This window comes from Panulirus ornatus, chromosome 2 (assembly GCF_036320965.1).
Source record: "Panulirus ornatus isolate Po-2019 chromosome 2, ASM3632096v1, whole genome shotgun sequence".
Taxonomy (NCBI): Eukaryota; Metazoa; Arthropoda; class Malacostraca; order Decapoda; family Palinuridae; genus Panulirus; species Panulirus ornatus.
The window spans coordinates 79,831,317-79,852,814 of record NC_092225.1 but is presented as its reverse complement, the minus strand read 5'-3'; the positions used below and the strand labels follow the sequence as shown (position 1 = coordinate 79,852,814).

Sequence of the window (21,498 nt, the reverse complement as noted above, 5' to 3'; positions counted from 1 at the left end):
AGCCTGAGCAATTGTAAAGTAATAAGGATGGGACAAAGTGAATGATGGCATCTATATGTTTATTGCTTAGCAGGAGATAAGCTTCTGGAGCCTGTGTGTGAGGACATGAGAGTAGACATCATCCCTAACTTGTCACTAGAGTCCCATACTTGTCTGCTGTCAAGTATTGGAACAGCTTTTAAGTATATGGATAAGAAAATATTTCGACAGCTTTTCATATCCTATATAATGCTGAAACTAGAATATGCTTCTCAGGTTTGGTCACCACTCATGAAAAAGCACAGAGCTCACAGAGAAGGTCCAGATGAGGACAAAAGAGATGCCACCAGAATTGAGAGCTTAGCTACAGGAAAAGGCAGGAGGTTTTAAATTTACCCATCTTGGTAGAGAAAAGAGTGAGGTGTAACCTGATCACAACCTTTAAGTTTTTAAACAAGATTGACAAAATAGACAATAGACTTCATTAAGAATTGTAAGGATAGAGTAACTACAGGACATACCATAAAAGTAAGTGAAAGAAAAAAGGAACTTGGAAAGATGGATGCAAAGAAATACATTTATAGAATAATGGAACATATTGAATGAGGATGTGGTTAATACAGACATCTTGCATAATTTCAAGAGGTTGCATGATAGTAGAGTGATCAAAAGATAATGGAAAAAAGCCATTTTACTGAAATTTTTTTATATGAAAATTTGCACTTATGGAAGAGTAGAGTATTTTAAAAGATTTAAATCACATTTGCTGATGCAAGTATGTGTGTCATTGTTGTAGGCAGTGATACTGAGTTTGAATCAGCCAACACGACAGTTATGGTTTACTTTTATGCCAAGCAGTTGTTCTTCCAAGATTTTCCTACACTCTGCAGTGTATTTTCCCTCAAGATGTCTGTAAAGTGGCCATCAATTTCAAGTGCCTATAGTACACTTTAAGGATGTACACTGGATGTAAAATTTGATGTTTTATAGGTTAGATAGCACTTGATATCTGCAGAGCATTAGACAGGACTAGTGTGACACTACTCTCAAATCTCCATTTCTTCAGTTTCATTTCTTCTCTCCTTTCTGTAATGCATAATCACCTCTCTCTGGCTATTCCATCTTGGTAGGCATCGATGGAGCAACTTTACCCATGTATCCTATCATTAGCAGGATTCGTTGTGGTTTTGTCCTGTTGTCTACTGTCTTTCTTCTCTCAGTAAATCATCATATCTTTTCTACTTTTAACGTTAATCACTCTTATGTTGAAGAATCAACTTTAGATACATGAACTAATTTTTCCTCCCCTCCTCCCCTTAATATTTGTTCTCTTCCTTGTACTGACCATATATCCCCTTTCATTTAGGACCTATGCAGCATTTTTGAAATGGGAAGCAGTAAAACTGAAGCACTGCAATGCAATTTGTCTGTAAGAATCATTTGTTTCCCTCTGCTCAATTTCAAAACACAGTTCATCCCTGTAATAGCAGAACATGTTGGGCATAACCATACTCCCCACTGTGTTGGAAAGCCTACATAATCACCATTATAAAGTCTGCTTTCCAAACACTGGGAGCTTTGTATTGGTGGTGGTGTTATTTTTCATGGAAGCAACTATTCTATGTCTACTGGGGTTTTATTCAGCAAAGTATGGAATTCAGCTCACACATCTAGGGGTGGCTCATTTTCCACCTCTTTGTTAAGAAGAGTGGAATCAAAAGTTTTACATGCCTAATTGACTATCCCGGCACCACCTCTCTTCAACCATCCCTTTCTGTATGCTGATATTGTTGCTCTCTCTATTTTAAAGATATTGGCCAATGTTCTCGTGGGTTGGTTACATGTGTCCCCACCACATGGTTGAACACATGGCATGCGTTTGGCTGTTGCTTGCCACATTTACACTGTGCAGTTCAGCCTCTCATGGATGGGCTGTTATATTGCCTCTTTCTTCCCTTGAACAGATAATCTGTGGAATTTTCTACCTTCTTTTGTCTTTTCCTCTTCTTGTAATTTGTCTTCCTTTAAATATCATATCTACAAACACCTGTGGATCCCTGATTGATTTCTACTTTCTTTCCATATCTGCTTTTTTCTTTGACCAAAGATGGCCCATATTGATTTCTGCTTTTTTCTTTGACCAAAGATGGCCCATATATGGACCATGTTTTGCTTGTGCCATTTCAGTAAAAATGATAAAGAAATCAAATAAAATTACCCTCTTTCTTAAGAAATTCAACTGTAATTGCATGCTTTTCAACCACTTTGCCACACTTCACCTTGAGCAAGGCTATCACCACCTCTTCTTTGTTCATTAAATCACTTGCTATCACTGTCTTGCTTTGTAAACCTCCACTCCCAAAACATTCCACATATGCCACTCTCTCATCAAACGCATTCAGTGATACTTCAGAATCTTAATCATCTCTTCTTCACTTCATTGCTTCCTGTTACCACTTCCCTATAAACATTCTTCGCCAATGTACCCATTTGTTCTCTTGTCTTTCTCATACTGCTAACCTCCTTCCAGAACATTTTCTTTTTTTTTTCCAAAAGTTTGCTAATAGTATCTCACCCTCTTTTCATTTGCCATCTTTTTCAGCCCCTGCACCTTCCTCTTGATCTGTTACTTTTTCTCTTATATATCACAATCACTTTGCACTCCTTCCATGCAGAGAATGCCCATATACCTGGCTTTTCTGTTACTCTAGAAGTTTAATTTCCTCCTCCTACCACTCATTACCGTTTCTCCCCTATCCACCTCTTGCCTTCTGCTTACTACACTCTTCCCTCATGCATATAGACTGTGCTTTCCTAAATACTTCCCATTCCTCAACCACTCCCTTAGCATCATTCACTCTAATCTTTTGCCATTCCACTTGCAATATCACCTGGTATCTCTACATGCAAGCCTCTTTTCCAAGTTTGCTCACTTTTACAACTCACTCCCACCTATATCATTTCCTCTTTTCCTAAAACCTCATCAAAACTTTACCCTTACCTACACCAAGTAATGATCAGACATCCCAACACTTGCTTATCATAGCACATTCACATCCAAGACTTTGTTGTATGCATGTCTATCAATTTTTATAGTAACCACTGATGCCCACTTTCCATCACCCCTTCTCGCCCAAGTTTTATTATTTATGTTCCTCCTTTAATACTAGGTATTTCTAATCACTGGTCCATTTCCTACACAACTCCACAAGCTGTTCACTGTTTTCATTCACAGCACCTTCCAGCCACATTGCCCGGCCTTGCATTCAAATCACCCATCATTATTACTTGATCCTATGCATGCAAATTTCTGACATGCTCACTCAGCTCCCTTAGAGCAGTTACCTCTCTTTCTCACTGCACATCTTTCCAGTTGATAAGGCACTAGTAATCACCCTCCTCTCTCAATCCATTTTCATTTTATCAACATGAGTCTGGTGCTCACTTTCTTATACTCATCACACATTTCCACAGCTTCTCTTCCAATGGCATTAGTACCCCTTCCTTAGCTCTCGCTCTCACACTAATCCTTATCTCTATCCAGAAGACATTTCTGGGCTATTCTTCCTCTTTCACTTATTGCTGTGTTAAACTTTGAGCTAGAACCTCCAGGTAGACTATGGCAGTCCTGTATATTGTGTATACCCCCTTTGGAACTTTTCAATGAAATAGAAAAGAAAAATCTTTTTCTTTTGCTCTATAAAAGACTGATATTTTCCTAAAACACATAATGTATAAACTTATATGGTAGATATCAGTATGATTAGCTCAGTTATATGTACAATGCATCCCTCACCATACAACATAATATGCACTTACTTTACTACCCCAGTGTTATACTTTATTTCCATACACTCTTTGGTATTCACCCTATATGTACATTTATTTACTTATATATACAAACTTTACACTTATCTGTTGTCAGTATTTCTGCTTTTCATATGGTATACCAAAAGACATAGGCGTATGTAGAAGCACATCACATTCAGTACACTTGTAGTGTTCTGTCTGCACTCTTCTCTGCCCTCGAGTGGTGTTGACACAAACATGACACCTGTGCTGGCGATACTTGGACATGTTGGTTGTCTTTCCTACCCAAGTCCATGAAAGCAATTTTACTCACTCATATCCATCATATTATTAGCAAAATACTCTCAAGAAATAATCCAATCCTTTAGAATTCTCAGTTATTGAACAAGCATAGGGGATAGGGGAGAAAGAATACTTCCCACACATTCCTCACATTTTGTAGAAGGCAACTAAAGGGGACCGGAGCTGGGGGCTAGAAACCCTCCCCTCCTTGTATTTTTAACTTTCTGAAAGGGGAAACAGAAGAAGGAGCCATGCAGGAAGTGCTCATCCTCCTTGAAAGCTCAGATTGGTGTGTTTAAATGTGTGTGGATGTAACCAAGATGAGAAAAAAGGAGAGATAGGCAGTATGTTTGAGGAAAGGAACCTGTATGTTTTGGCTCTGAGTGAAAAGAAGCTTCAGGGTAAAGGGGAAGAGTGGTTTGGGAATGTCTTGGGAGTAAAGTCAGGGGTTGGTGAGAGGAAAAGAGCAAAGGAAGGAGTAGCACTGCTCCTGAAGCAGGAGTAGTGGGAGTATGTGATAGAGTGTAAGAAAGTAAACTCGAGATTGATATGGGTAAAGCTGAAAGAGGATGGAGAGAGATAGGCGTTTATTGGTGCCTATGCACCTGGTCATGAGAAGAGAGATCATGAGAGGCAAGTGTTTTGGGAGCAGCTGAATGAGTGTGTTAGTAGCTTTGATGCAAGAGACCGGGGTATAGTGATGGGAGATTTGAATGCAAAGTTGAGTAATGTGGCAGTTGAGGGTATAAATGGTGTACATAGGGTGTTCATTGTTGTAATTGGAAATGGTGAAGAGCTTGTAGGCTTGTGTGTTGAAGAAGGATTGGTGTTTGGGAATACCTGGTTTAAAAAGAGTTATACATAAGTATACGCATGTAAGTAGGAGAGATTGCAAGAGAGCATTATTGGATTATGTGTTAATTGATAGGTGCGTGAAAGAGACTTGTGGATGTAAATGTGCTGAGAGGGGCAACTGGAGGGATGTCTGATCATTACCATGCGAAGGCGAAGGTAAAGATTTGTAGAGGTTTTCAGAAAAGAAGAGAGAATGTTGGGATGAAGAGAGTAGTGAGAGTAAGTGAGCTTGGAAAGGAGACTTGTGTGAGAAAGTGCCAGGAGAGATTGAGTGCAGAATGGAAAAAGGTGAGAGCAAATGATGTAAGGGGAGTGTGGGAGGAAGGGGATGTACTTTGGGAAGCAGTGATGGCTTGCACAAAAGATGCATTTGGACAATTTTTGCAGGGAAATAGTTTGAATGACTGGGAGATGAATAAAAGAAAGAGGCAAGAGGTCAAGAGAAAGGTGCAAGAGATGAAAAAGAGGGCAAATGAGAGTTGTGGTTAGAGAATATCATTAAATTTTAGGAAGAATAAAAAGATGTTTTGGAAGGAGGTAAATAAAGTGCGTAAGACAAAAGAACAAATGGGAACATTGGTGAAGGGGGCAATTGGGGAGGTAATAACAAGAAGTGGTGAAGTGAGAAGGAGATGGAGTGAGTATTTTGAAGGCTTGTTGAATGTGTTTGATGATAGAGTGGCAGACATAGGGTGTTTTGGTCGAGGTGGTGTGTGAAGTGAGAGGGTCAGGGAAACTGGTTTGGTAAACAGAGAAGAGGTAGTGAAAGCTTTGTGGAAGATGAAAGCCGGCAAGGCGTTGGGTTTGGATGGTATTGCAGTGGAATTTCTTAAAAAAGGGGGTGACTATTGTTGACTGGTTAGTAAGGATATTCAGTGTATGTATGGTTCATGGTGAAGTGCCTGAAGATTGGTGGAATGCATGCCTAGTGCCATTGTACAAAGGTAAAGGGGATAAAGGTCTGTGTTCAAATTACAGAGGTATAAGTTTGTTGAGTATTCCTGGGAAATTATATGGGAGGGTATTGATTGAGAGGGTAAAAGTATGTGCGGAGCATCAGATTGGGGAAGAGCAGTGTGGTTTCAAAAGTGGTAGAGGATGTGTGGATCAGGTTTTTGCTTTGAAGAATGTATGTGAGAAATACTTAGAAAATCAGATGAATTTGTATGTAGCACTTATGGATCTAGAGAAAGCATATGATAGAGTTGATAGAGATGCTTTGTGGAAGGTATTAAGAGTATATGGTGTGGTAGGTAAGTTGCTAGAAGCAGTGAAAAGTTTTTATCGAGGATGTAAGGCATTTGTACGAGTAGGAAGAGATGAAAGTGATTGGTTTCCAGTGAATGTCGGTTAGCGGCAGGGGTGCGTGATGTCTCCATGGTTGCTTGATTTGTTTATAGATAGGGTTCTTAGGGAGGTGAATACAAGAGTTTTGGAGAGAGGGGCAAGTATGCAGTCTGTTGTGGATGAGATGGCTTGGGAAGTGAATCATTTGTAGTTCACTGATGATACAGCACTGGTGGCAGATTCGGGTGATAAACTACAGAAGTTGGTGACTGAGTTTGGTAAAGTGTGTAAAAGAAGAAAGTTGAGAGTAAATGTGAATAAGAGCAAGGTAATTAGGTTCAGTAAGGTTGAGGGACAAATCAATTGGGAGGTAAGTTTGAATGGAGAAAAACTGGAGGAAGTGAAGTGTTTTAGATATCTGGGAGTGGATTTAGCAGCGGATGGAACCATAGAAGCGGAAGTGAATCACAGGGTGGGGGAGGTGGCAAAGGTTCTGGGAGCTTTGAAGAATGTGTGGAGGGCGAGAACGTTTTCTCGGAGAGCAAAAATGGGTATATTTGAAGGAATAGTGGTTCCAGCAGTGTTATATGGTTGCAAGGCATGGGCTATAGATAGAGTTGTGCAGAGGAGAGTGGATGTGTTGGAAATGAAATGTTTGAGGACAACATGTGGTGTAAGGTGGTTTGATCAAGTAAGTAATGAAAGGGTAAGAGAGATGTATGGTGGTAAAAAGAGTGTATTGGAGAGAGCAGAATAGGATGTATTGAAATGGTTTGGTCACATGGAGAGAATGATTGAGGAAAGATTGACAAAGAAGATGCATTTGTCAGAGATGGAGGGAATGTGGAGAAGTGGGAGACCAAATTGGAGGTGGAAGGATGGAGTGAAAAAGATTTTTAGTGATTGGGGCCTGGACATACAGAAGGGTGAAAGGCGTACAAGGAATAGAGTGAATTGGAATGATGTGGTATACCGGGGTGGACGTGCTGTCAATGGATTGAACCAGGCCCATGTGAAGCATCTGGGGTAAACCATGGAAAGTTTTGTAGGGCCTGGATGTGGAAAGGGAGCTGTGGTTTTGGTGCATTACACATGACAGCTAGAGACTGAGTGTGAACAAATGTGGCCTTTGTTGTCTTTTCCTAGCACTACCTCTCATGCGTGAGGAGTGGGGAGGTGCTGTTTTTCATGTGTGGTGGGGTGGCGACGGAAATGGATGAAGGCAGTAAGTGTGAATATGTACATGTGTACATATGTTTATGTCTGTGTATGTATATGTATGTATACATTGAAATGTATGGGTATGTATATGTGCATGTGTGGGCGTTTATGTATATACATGTGTATGTGGGTGGGTTGGGCCATTATTTCATCTGTTTCCTTGTGCTACCTCGCTAACGCGGGTGGCAGTGACAAAGTATGATAATGAAAATATAAGAACAAGCATATGTTGTACCTGAATTACTTATATCAAAAACAGATTGCTTGGGAGTGAAGTTGGTAACATCCATCCATGCCCACAAGGCAAATGGCCGATGTAAGAAAACACCTCCCCTCCTTACATCTTCACCGTCACTGCTGGCAGTATCATGCTATCCCTTGTCTTGCCTTCATTCTTCCTCATTTTCTTGATAACTACATCCACTAGATTCACTATAACTCTCCTCTAGAATTATCTGAGGCAAGTGTGTATGATGAGTTTATGTAATGTTTTGTGTTTTTTATATGACTTGCACTAGGCAAAATTGTTATTCTGTACACTTTTTAGAGGCATTATGATGGTTACTGGCCTCTCTTAGATGCCAGTAAGTGAATTCTGAATAATTATCACTCCTGCAGCCATGCATAATTTTTTTTAAAATGAGACCCCACGTATGGGATATTCACACTGGACTCTCAGAGGCAGAGTGACCCATGTATGAGATATCAGCAGGTAATGGTTTAAACATCTTTTTTTCTTTCTTTCTTTCATACTATTCGCCATTTCCCACGTTAGCAAGGTAGCGTTAAGAACAGAGGACTGGGCCTCTGAGGGAATATCCTCACCTGGCCTCGTTCTCTGTTCCTTCTTTTGGAAAATAAAAAAAAAATGAGAGGGGAGGATTTCCAGCCCCCCGCTCCCTCCCCTTTTAGTCGCCTTCTACGACACGCAGGGAATACGTGGGAAGTATTCTTTCTCCCCTATCCCCAGGGATAACATAAATATATATATATATATATATATATATTTTTTTTTTTTTTTTTTATACTTTGTCGCTGTCTCCCGCGTTTGCGAGGTAGCGCAAGGAAACAGACGAAAGAAATGGCCCAACCCCCCCCCCATACACATGTACATACACACGTCCACACACGCAAATATACATACCTACACAGCTTTCCCTGGTTTACCCCAGACGCTTCACATGCCTTGATTCAATCCACTGACAGCACGTCAAACCCTGTATACCACGTCGCTCCAATTCACTCTATTCCTTGCCCTCCTTTCACCCTCCTGCATGTTCAGGCCCCGATCACACAAAATCTTTTTCACTCCATCTTTCCACCTCCAATTTGGTCTCCCTCTTCTCCTCGTTCCCTCCACCTCCGACACATATATCCTCTTGGTCAATCTTTCCTCACTCATTCTCTCCATGTGCCCAAACCATTTCAAAACACCCTCTTCTGCTCTCTCAACCACGCTCTTTTTATTTCCACACATCTCTCTTACCCTTACGTTACTTACTCGATCAAACCACCTCACACCACACATTGTCCTCAAACATCTCATTCCCAGCACATCCATCCTCCTGCGCACAACTCTATCCATAGCCCACGCCTCGCAACCATACAACATTGTTGGAACCACTATTCCTTCAAACATACCCATTTTTGCTTTCCGAGATAATGTTCTCGACTTCCACACATTTTTCAAGGCTCCCAAAATTTTCGCCCCCTCCCCCACCCTATGATCCACTTCCGCTTCCATGGTTCCATCCGCTGACAGATCCACTCCCAGATATCTAAAACACTTCACTTCCTCCAGTTTTTCTCCATTCAAACTCACCTCCCAATTGACTTGACCCTCAACCCTACTGTACCTAATAACCTTGCTCTTATTCACATTTACTCTTAACTTTCTTCTTCCACACACTTTACCAAACTCAGTCACCAGCTATATATATATATATATATATATATATATATATATATATATATATATATATATATATATATATATATACATACATACACACATATATATCCAGAGGAAGGAGAGTGAAATTGAAATACATTTCGCTGATAAAGAAAGGGTTATAAGGGATTATAAGGATCAGTGACAAAATTAGAATTAGTAAAACATAAGAAAAAGGAAAAGACCTAGATAAGAAAAAACTAAATCTCAAGAAAGTGGAGTGCAACGAAAAAAAAAACTATTGCTAATAAAAAAAGGATTATGAGAGATTATAAGGATGAGTGATAAAATTAGGAAGAATGAATACAACATAGGAAGGGAGTTCAGAGAATGCAACCAGCTACCACAGGAGACGGCTGGCGAGAAAGACTAGAGTAGAAAGAAGAGGCGTGTGGGTTGCTGTCTTCTGACTGCTGCTGTATGACACAGATCCCTGTGAGCCGAACAGGTGGCTATAGTTGTGGGGTAACTCAACAGAGAGGGTCGTCTCGCTGCTCAGCCAGTACATTTCGGGGATGGACGCCACACACTTCACTTGCAGACCGTCCAGCTGCACCATGGTCAGCCACAGGGGAAACTGCAGGCTCTTCACGGCCGTCTCCAACCCCGACGTCTCGTTCACAAACACCAGCTCCCGACTGTCCCAAGTAGGGTCAACAGACTCGTCGTTGATGTAGAAGGTGAGGTTTGGGGCAGGCCTGGCGCCGTGGGACGTACAGTTGACGGTGATCAGCTGCTGAAGCCTGTAGGGTCCAACTCCATCTTCGATAATCCTTGGCTGCTCGTCTGGCAAATCTACGACAATCAAGAGGGCACTGTCTGAGGAGGTTTTGAACACAGGGGCTTCCCCAGACACCTCGCATCAGTAGTTGCCCCCGGCCGCCTCCGTCAAGTTGTGTATAAGGACGCGTCCGCGGTGCGACTGCTGGGGATCCACATCGAAGTAAGGTACCGGGAAAATCCTGACCGAGGGTGTCTCGAGGGGCGTCCAGCGGTAGAACTCGTATATGCCGAAGTACCATTTGAGCGAGTAGACGTGGTCCCCTTCGTCCGCCCACTCACACACCAGCCACCCGCCCTCGCCTACTGCCAGGTAGGTACCTCGCCTACTGGAGGTACCTGCGTCCCTGGTTTAAACATACTGTCTATATATTCTTCTTTTCATCTTGGTTACATTCACAGACATTCAGACACCATAGCCTGAGCCTTTGAGAAAGATGAACACTCCTGCTTTCATTACTTACTCCTCTACTCAGATTCCCATTTACGTCTCAAATATTTTCTTCCTTGATTTTATTCCTTGAATTTCCATCTGTTATTCTTTCAAGTTCTCTCCAAAAGGCATCTTGAACCTCCTTTTCCATATTGCTGCAGGACACATATGCAACCATTACAGACAGTCTTAATCTCTTGTACTTGAATTTTGCAACTATTAAGGTTCCATGGTCATATCTGAAATATGAAATATAGAAACATATATGAATTTCTTCAGCATTGTTTTGGATATTGCAGTGGGTTGTTGGTGCAGAGTGCATGCCTGACTGTAAATTCGTTCAAAGAAAGGGACTATCGGACAAAACATTATCCCGTGGTTGAGAGATCAAATAATTTGATTCTTATTTTATTCTTTCTATGTATCTTTATCTCTGATGCCCATTCTCTTTAGGAAGTCCCTTGAGGAGCTGGTCACAGCTGAAGTCTCCATAACTGGTGAACTCGAGTGCTTCTTCTTAGTATTTAGTGCTTCACCCGTGACAGACCACTGACAGAGGGCAACCCTGGTGCAGTGTTTTCAGAGGCTTCTACCTAATTTGTACAGCAACTACTACAATACCTGAAATACCCACAATACCCACCAACTGTTTCTTCTAATTCTCCCAGCTAAAGTTCCTACCTACTACTTCTGCCTGATGTTTCTATCCAGTGCTCCTCTCATATGTTCCAATCTACTACTGTCTATTGCTCATACCATTTTTCCAAAAGGCAGGGGTAGTGCATAGCATCCACTGTGGAAAGATCTAGAAATTAGGAAGAAAGAGTTGTGAGAGTTAAGTGTTGTCAAATGTTATGTTAGACGAGGAGAGATTCTGTGTTTGTGGACAGAATGCTGGCAGTCCATGTTTGGGTGAGACAGAAAGAAAAGACAGCTGCCTGGGTCAAAGGGGTGCAATTTGACTACCACTGAAGTGCAGGCTCACTCCACCGCCGTTACTGACCTGATACCCAGGTGGGTAGTTCAGGTAATATACCTCCTTGGTCATTGGCTGCCTACCATTTACTACCTTTCTTTTTCTACCTTTTCCTGAAAAAGATATTCAAATCTACCATTTCATTAGTACATACAAACCAATATCCTTCCAGGCTCCTAGAAGGCCCAGGAACAACCAACACGTATGAGCTCATTAACCCAAAGAAGAAAGCCAAGAAGTCTAGTTACAAGGATTCGGGAAAGCTAACCTTGCACTCCATTACTAGTCATGTGGAGCCATCTTTCCTTGACTATATTCGTGGTGGGACACAAATCCACTTCACAGTTGCTGTGGACTTCACAGCCTCAAATGGTGATCCTCGAAGCCCTGCTTCCCTTCATTTCCGCCAGCCAGAGGTGGACAACCAGTATTCTTTGGCAATTAAAGCAGTTGGAGAGATCATCCAGGATTATGACTCAGGTAAGATAGGTGATAGGTTGTCCATCGTTTTGATATGCCAGTAAATGGATATCTCAGCACACTGATATATTCTCTACACTCACTAACTATAAGGAGTGAATTTCAGTCTATGATAAGGTTGGATTGATTTGATGTTAATCACTTTAATGTGTTTACATCTGCTTGGTTTCTTGTCATATCTTTAGAATGACTTGTCTTTCTCCTGCAAGTTTGCCATCCTAAATCAGAAAACATCAACTGAGAATTTTATGTTGGTAGTGTTGGCATGAAGTTGGCAACCAGCTTAAGATGTGGCATTTAGCAGTTTGATGCTTTATTAAGGGCTCCCTATTTATATGTGTAAGTATTGTAACTTATTAGATGATATTGTATTACTTGAGGCATTGTTAAAATTTTCACTCATGCTCCTCCTTAGAGTGAATATAACTTTATTAAGAATTATATTAGGTTCTGGCTCAGTGAAACAAAGCTCAAGAGTAAAGGGGAAGAATAGTATGGAAATGCCATATTATAAAAGTCAGGGGGTGGTCAGTGTGAGGGCAAAAGCTAAGGAAGGGGTGGTACTACTGCTGAAGCAGGAATTGTGGGAGTGTGTAAAAGAGTGTAAAGAAGTTAGCTCCAAGACTGATGTGTGTAAAAGTGAAAGTGTACTGCAAAAGATGGGTGATTATAATTTTGTGCTTATGCACCTGGCCATGAAGAGGAAGATGATAAGAGGAAAGTGTTTTGGGAGCAGCTGAGTGAATGCATCAGCAGTTTTGATGCAAAAGGCTGGGTATTAGTTTTAGGAGCAGCTGAGTGAATGTGTTGGCAGTTTTGATGCAAAAGACTGCATATTAGTAATGAGTAATTTGAATCCCAAGGTGAGCATTATGGCAGTTGAGGATATAATTGGGAGGCATTGGGTATTTAGTAATGTAAATGAAATTAGTGAACAGCACAAGGCGTTGTGTACTGAAAAAGGAATGGTGATTGGGAATATCTGGTTTAAAGGAGGGACATACAGAAGAAAATGTGTGTGGTATGAAAGATAGTCTGGGCATTATTGGACTACATACAAATTGATAGGCTTTCTAAAGAGATACTTTTAGATGCGAATATGCTGAGAGATACAATTGATGGGATGTATGGTCTTTACCTTGTGGAGGCAGGGGTAAAGATTTGTAGAGGTTTATAGTAAAGAGGAAAAATTAAGGGTGAGAAGAGAGTGGTTAAAGTAAGTGAGCTTGCAAAAAGAAATACCAGGAGAGATTGAGTGTAGAATGGCAAAAGATGAGAGTAAATGCACGAGGGGAGTGGGTGAGGAATGGGAGGAATATAGGGAATCACTGCTGGCATGTGCAAGAGATAAGTGTTGATTGTGTGAGATGGGCAGGTTAGAAAGAGTAGTGTGTGGTGGGATGAAGTAAAATTGCTTGTGAAGAGAAAAGGGAGGCGTATTGGTGGTATTTTTAGGGAAGGAGTGTCAGTGAATTTTTTTTTCTTTTATGTTGAAGGCTCCAGTCATGGACTAAAGTCCACATCATGGCTGGGCCTTAATTGAAATAGAGAGAGAATTATGAAATAGAAAAGAAAAGACAAAAAGTATTTATAAATTTTTTAGAAAGTGAAAAACCAGTCTTGAAATGTGCCAGGTGATAGTTATTGGGAAAGACATGAGAGGGTAGAGAGTTCCAAAGCTTTGATGTGTAGGGAAAGAAGCAGGTATCAGAACAGCCCACCCTTGAGTTGCTAAAGACCACACAGTAATCTTGTGACACAGCAGCTTACCAAGTATTCCGTGGTCTGCTTAGCAGTGTGGGCACACAAGCAGCCAGCTCTCGGAAGCAAAAACCAAAGTAAACCTTATAGAAGAGGGAAAGTGAACCAACATTGTGGCGCAGGGCAAGAGGTTCAAGTTTGGAAGTTATCCTAGGACAGTTTATAAGTTGGATCGCTTTCAACATTAAACGGGACACCCAGTTTCTTAGAGGCAAACTTAGCTATTCCTGTAATGTGGAGTGTGCAAGAAAGAGTGGACGTTACATTAATGCCAAGTATGTTCATTGGGTCTTGAGGTGGAATTACAGAACCTGGACATTGGGTCTTGAGGTGGAATTACAGAACCGTGGTGGAGATCAATAGGAAGGTGCAGGGAATGAAAAAGAGGGCAAATGAGAGTTGGGGTGAGCAATTATCAGGAAACTTCAAGGAGAATAAGATGTTTTGGAAGGAGAGTTATAGTGTTTGAAGAGCAAAGAGAACAAATGGGAACATCATGGAAGGAGGCAAATGGGGAAGTGGTAGTAGATAGTGATGAAGTAAGATGGAGTGAGTATTTTGATACTGTTGAATTTGTTTGAATGTGGCAAATGTAGGATATTTGGGTCAGGGTGGTATGCAGAGTGAGAGAATCATGGAGAGTTGTTTGATAAAGAAAGAGGTGTAGGTAAAAGCCTTGCTAATGGATTAAATGAATCTTGAATTTTCATGCCAAATCGATCATAACAGCCTTTATTTTTAAAGGTATCCCTCCTCCTCAGTCAACTTCATTGTCTGGAAACTGCTTTTCTGAGAAAGTGGAGGTAACAGTCATATTTTTACCTCAAATTTTTTTCTTAACAAGGTCTGTCCTACAATTATCTTTTTTAATCACCAGGATATGTATAGACAGTGCTCAAAAGACATAGAATTCATTATCATTTGTATTTTTTCGTTAATGTCACTAAGAGATTCTCATAAGCTCCACATTACACACTTTGTGTATGGCAGTATTTGTTTCTGTCAAAAGTATATCTGTTTGTTCTGGATAAAGCAAGAAAATAAAGATAGTCTTCGATATTACAGATTCTTAGATTCCTTTGGCAGTAGATTTTGATTAATTGGGAGCATGAATTTTATTTTGAACCTTGTTCAGTTGTACATAACTTTGTTTCCCCTACACATGCAGGGCAGGGTTCTGTGTCTTCAACCTCAATATTGTCATTAGACTGTATTGACTAAAATGTATTTTTTCATTATTTGAGTTTTTAGATCCTCTTCATTACAGCTCTTTCTCTGGGATAATTGAGATCTAATGAATATTAGTAAATTTCACGCCAACACTTGCTGTGTATTGGTGCTGTATTTTTTGTGAAGGAACTGAATGCTTGATAACATTGGCCAGATCTGCTATGTGGCGTTTATTCAAGATGATGATGGTGTGTGGTAACTTTCTGTGCCCCATACCACATTCGCTCATATGAAACAGACATAGCTGGAAAATACAAACTGGCTAGTCCTGTATGTGTATTGATCCCCATCATGTACATTTACATCATAGCTTACAAGGGGTTAACATGCACTTGAGTTGGTTGCTTTGGGTTCTGTGATTCATTGCATTGAAGAAGGGCTGCCAGTTTATAGTTTGCCTTTCAGTGATTAAGGTAGTGATTGTGATGTGAAGAGTTTTGATTTGTTCTGTGATTTCATCTCTCAGTCTTATGACCTTTAAGTTTCTAAACCAGTTTTACAAAGTAGACAGTGAACATTTCATCTTGAGATGCAAGGCAAGAGCAACCAGAGGCCATAACTCGAAACCAAGTAAGAAACTTATCTGAAACTATGTAAAGAAAAACTTTTATCTTATCACATTAGCAGATGAATGGGATATCCCAAGTGATGAAATTGTAAAAGTTGACATTTGATAAGCATTTGAAAAGATATATGATAGTGGAGAATGTTTTAAGAGGTTAGGGCCCTAAAGATGTAAATTTCCCTCCCTGTGCTGTACTAATAGATTATAACATCCAAAATTGATGACCCTTTTTTTTCTTAAATTCAGATTCAGTAAAGTCTGTATGGTGTTTGCCCAAATAGTAGACTCTCAAATTTGATGGCTTCTCATCCCTTTCCAGAAGTTTCTAAAGGACTGTGGGGGTTAAGAGGATTACTGCTGCTTCTAGAAGTATTTTGTGAGCTTGGATTGCTTTAGTTAGCTGTTATAGGTTTTCCATGTAAAGATCTTCAAGGCCACTGATATTATGCATAACTTGAGTGGCATATTGCGAGTCCCTGTCACACTTGCCATCCCATAAACTGTTAACATGTTTACTTTTAAGTATCTGAGGATTTCCATATAGAAAATGTAAGGCATTACCACGTGTGTGTCTTTGTCCTTTTCATAACTGTCATTGCTGTTCTCATCTTATGCTGTATCCTGCAGCTGAATTGCTTTTTGTGCTCTGGTACTGTAGTACTCTTCAAGATGCTTTATTGTGTTTGTTGCAATTATGTCACTCATTGTTCAGAGCTTCAACTTTATATTGTTTTTCTTTTATAGCTGTTCTTAATGATGTTAAGTATGTTTAGATTACTCTTTACATCAAAAATTGCCTTGAAAGGTCCAAAACACTTGAATTGATGCCAAATTACAATGTGAAGACAGTACTGTAGACTAGTAGAACCTTTTGTTTATGATTTTGGGTGTTATAAACATATTTTATTTGATCATGAAACTCTTGGAGAGTCTTATAATTTTTGATACCACTACAGCAACCACATTTGGTAGGAATGGTTATGTCATGTTATTTACTCTATGTGTTATTAATCAGTGTCAAGTCTATAGGTATTCTTAAGGGTGATATGAATGTTGTGGTAATGAAAGTACAACAGTAAGTCTAAGTGAATGTGGATGAATAACTGTAGCTTAAAACCCCATAGCTAAAAAAGCTCAGGAAGGGTCTGTCATTGATCTTAAATATTCTGTTGTTTTACCATAGTTCTCTGTCCCCTCCAAATATGTTTGTCTCCGCAAAATGTGCAGAGTAAATATTAGTTATATTGTAATGAGGAGAGAGAGTAATTTCTACATAAACCTTATACTGTATCATATTTTTCAGATAAGATGTTCCCTGCTCTTGGTTTTGGTGCACGCCTTCCCCCTGAATGGACAGTGAGTCATGAGTTTTTCTTAAATGGGCGCTCTGACACTCCATACTGCCAAGGTGTTGAGGGTATTCTGCAGGCGTACTACCACTCTCTGCAAACTGGTACTGCCTAGTGCTCTGATTATGTACTGTGCTTTTTGTTTATTGGTCATTGTTTTTCATTCCTGTCTAGGCAAGAGTTGTACTTTCATGTCAAAGTAACTGACTAAATTTTTTCTTTTATTCTTGTTCGCTTTTTCTCACATTAGTGAGGTAATACCATGAAAAGATGAACAAAGGCCTCATTTGATCACCTCCATGTCATGTTTGAGGCATGAAAACCACTGCCCCCTTTCCACAACCAGGCACCACAGATCTTTCCATGGTGTCTTTTCAGTTCTTTATATATGATCCTTGGTTCAGTCTAAGGACAGGACACCTGTGCACTACTTTGCTCCAGTTCACTTTGTCCTATGTACACAGTTGCCCTCCTTTATGTTCAGGCTTCAAGCATTCAAAATATTTTTCACTTCATCCTTCCATCTCCAATATGGTCTTCTCTGTGTCCCCTTCACTTCTGACATATATATCCTTTGTCAGCATCTTCATATGTCCAGACTGTTCATACCATTTCTTTACACCCTCTTCAGCTCTCTCAGCCACATTCTTCATATAATCGCAATCTCTCTCTTAGCCTTTTACTCCTTACTCAGTTGACCTCTTTACAATGCTTGTTGCCCTCAACATTTCATTTCCAACACATCCACCCTCCTGTGTACATCATCATCTGTAGCCCATGCCTCACAAGTGCACAGCATCATTATTACTACTTTACCTTCAGACATACTCTTTATTAATCAGTCTTTTCACTCATTCTTTAATGCTTCCAGAACCTTTAACCCTCCACCCACTATGACTCGCTTCTGCTTCCATGGTTCCATTCACTGTCATGTCCACTCATGTATCTAGAACACTTACTTTCCATCTTGATTTTCTCTTTTCACGCTAAAACCCCAAACTAACATGTTCCCCTTCCCTGATACTCCTAATAACCATTCTTTTATTCACATTTGTTTTCAGCTTCCTCCTTTCACACACTCCCAAACCCAGACACCAACTTCTGCAGTTTCTCACTCAAAGCTGCCAACAGTGTTATATCATCAGCAAACTACAGCAGACTCACTTTCCGGATCTCTTCACCTCTTATAGATGTACATACACACACACACACACACACACACACACACACACACACACACACACGCATGCACGGTAAGTTTTTGAAATTGCGTTGTTTATTGAAATGCATTTTATATATATGTGCCTTGCTCCATTATTAAGTAATTGTTGTTGTAGTTGTAGGTAAAATATATTCTAAGTTTTCAGTAGTGCTAATTAACTTGAATGTTTTGCACATGTGATATTCAGCATCATAAATGGTAATGAAGGTACATGAATGAGCTATAAGACTTTCAGAACTTGATGTTTTCTGTCTGAATAGGTATGTAATTGAGAATATATAAACATACTGAATGATAAGTAGGATTAGCATTAGTACCAGCAAGGATGGAGTTACAGATTGCAGTTTTTTTCACTCCAGAGTTGATTTGTCCTGCAAGCCTTGTAAGATTCTTGAAACCTTGGGGTTAGCAACTTCTTAACCCCCAGTCTTACTAGTAAGACAAAAACCTCTCACCCTTCATTAATCACCTGGTGGATAGTTAATGGCTTGGTTCAATTTTGATCTGCCTTCTGATTAGTCAGCAAACTCAACTCTGTGAAGACATCATCCCCAGGTTGTAAGTCGAGACACATCTTTTTTCTTAGACTCAACAATGGCCAGTTGCAGCTTGCCTATTCCTTCCATCTTAGAATGGATAAGGATCCAAGACTGATCTAGCTGTGACCATGGATGTTTTTTTTTTCTTTTTTTTTTTTCTCTCCCGCGTTTGCGAGGTAGCGCAAGGAAACAGACGAAAGAAATGGCCCAACCCACCCCCATACACATGTATATACATACGTCCACACACGCAAATATACATACCTACACAGTTTTCCATGGTTTACCCCAGACGCTTCACATGCCCTGATTCAATCCACTGACAGCACGTCAACCCCGGTATACCACATTGTTCCAATTCACTCTATTCCTTGCCCTCCTTTCACCCTCCTGCATGTTCAGGCCCCGATCACACAAAATCTTTTTCACTCCATCTTCCACCTCCAATTTGGTCTCCCACTTCTCCTCGTTCCCTTCACCTCTGACACATATATCCTCTTGGTCAATCTTTCCTCACTCATTCTCTCCATGTGCCCAAACCATTTCAAAACACCCTCTTCTGCTCTCTCAACTACGCTCTTTTTATTTCCACACATCTCTCTTACCCTTACGTTACTTACTCGATCAAACCACCTCTCACCACACATTGTCCTCAGACATCTCATTTCCAGCACATCCATCCTCCTGCGCACAACTCTATCCATAGCCCACGCCTCGCAACCATACAACATTGTTGGAACCACTATTCCTTCAAACATACCCATTTTTGCTTTCCGAGATAATGTTCTCGACTTCCACACATTCTTCAAGGCTCCCAGGATTTTCGCCCCCTCCCCCACCCTATGATCCACTTCCGCTTCCATGTTTCCATCCGCTGCCAGATCCACTCCCAGATATCTAAAACACTTTACTTCCTCCAGTTTTTCTCCATGGATGTTATGTAATTGAATTTTATATTGGTTATTGAGTGGTATGGTTCATGAACATTTATGAAAACACTTATACTTTTGGTATACTTACATAATATCTTTACATAGGATTTATTATATGGTTATTTTCAACATGCATATCTCTTCAATGACTTCTTGCTCTTCTAAGTGTGGTATGCCCTTGAGTGGCATTTGATGTGCTAGAAGGAAGGAATGTGTCATGGAACATAGCAAGTCTTCTGGCACACTATATTGATCAAGCAGTGGCTCCCTCCATAGTATGCATTGTTAACAAATTTGATTACCTGAGAGCTATACATAATGTGAACATCAAATTGGTGGAATTCCATCCTACGTTGGCAGATAGTCAAAGTAGGACTTTGGGTTTAGATTTTTTTGTGATAGAAGTGCAATCAGTGGTTTCGTTGTAATCACTTTTGATAGACTTGTAAGTTCTCCTGTATGATTAGTTGGGAGTACCTTCAAGGGTTTTGTAATTGTTCCTAAAAAAGAGGAAAACTGGTCTTTGAAGCTTAGTTTCTCTAGTCTTATGATCAGTTATTTTGTCTAGAAATTGCACTGTAACTATTACTGTAATGGCTGTCAAGAGGTTAATTCGATAATGGACCAGTGAGGCACTATAAGGCTAGAGAGTCACTCCTCTGATTGCAAAGGATAAGATATGATTACCCTTATATGTGTGAGGAAAAATGACAACTAAGCCCCAAAAAGGGATTGGAGAACATACAACCAGTACATCCTGAGAAATTTACGACACAAACTCCACTACAAAGGAAGTTCCCATAGGGTACTTTTCAGTACAAGGCCAGAAAGGAACTCTTAAACATCTGAACCCAGAAAGACATGAAACTTCAAGGAAAGATGAGAAAAAGTTCCAGTCCAAATGGTAAGGTTTGGAGTTGATATACAAAAAATTCTAGAGGCAATCATTATGCTTCTCGCAACTCAGGTGAAGCAAGACCTAAGAAATTGTATATGAATAATTTCATATCCAGATCCTTAGTATTGCCTCCTGATCTATTTATCTGATGCAGACTTCAGAGGTCTTTTACCATCTCTGCTTAAGCTGGGCCTGTGCAACTGAGTTGGATCATTGGTCAGCTAAGTTTTTGGAAGTCATGGCCTGGAGACCCATTTAAACCTCAGCCTGGATGGTCTTGTGCACATTGTAAAAGCTTGTTATGTTCCTTTTTAAGGTTTTCCACCATGAATTCCCTAGTGTTTCTGATGGGTCCAGGTATTGTGGTGAATTCTTGTGACCAGCATCTTCAAAGCATTATCTTTTTGTGCATCTATCATGCCTCTTGATTTTAGGGTTGATATATTAGAGGTTTCCATACTTGCCATGCCAATAAGGAATTAATTTTTGGGTGTTGATTGGGGACATATCTGCCATCCCAACAAGGAATTATTTTTGAGCATAGTGTGGGGACCATGCTTCTGGAGTGCAGACAGGAGAAGTGCATCATAATATACTCTGCATAAATCCTAGAAGATTTAGTTACCTTTGGGTTCAGAAGTAGTTTATATGAGTTCGTTTGTAGCCTTATGATGGGTTATCAAGGTTATTTAATCTAGGAACATGCTGTATGGGAACTGCCTTTATTGGTGTTTTTGAGGTATACTTCTCAGGATATACTTGTTGCCTGTTTCCCAATAATTTTTTTAGAGCATAGTTGTATTTCTTCCTTAGACCTGTAAGGGTATCATGAATCAGTTTTTTTTTAATATTATTGGAGTTTTCTCTCGCCTTACAATACCTCACTGTTCATTGTGAAACTTCTTGATAACCTTTGCTACCAAGAAGAGAGTTATAGAGTCTATGTGC

General features: G+C 40.1%; 1 protein-coding gene and 1 pseudogene across 5 annotated transcripts in view; one reads left to right on the top strand and one right to left on the bottom strand.

The window, feature by feature from the left end:
* LOC139757524 (copine-8-like) overlaps positions 1 to 21,498 on the top strand; it is a 157,527-nt gene that overhangs the window by 54,249 nt on the left and 81,780 nt on the right. For all 5 annotated transcript variants that reach the window (XM_071678067.1, XM_071678093.1, XM_071678056.1 and 2 more), the window contains 2 exons: positions 11,747 to 12,054; positions 16,914 to 17,063. In XM_071678067.1, coding sequence (XP_071534168.1) covers positions 11,747 to 12,054; positions 16,914 to 17,063 — 458 coding nt within the window. The remainder of the gene's footprint in view (positions 1 to 11,746; positions 12,055 to 16,913; positions 17,064 to 21,498) is intronic.
* LOC139753206 (uncharacterized) lies at positions 9,475 to 11,713 on the bottom strand (annotated as a pseudogene).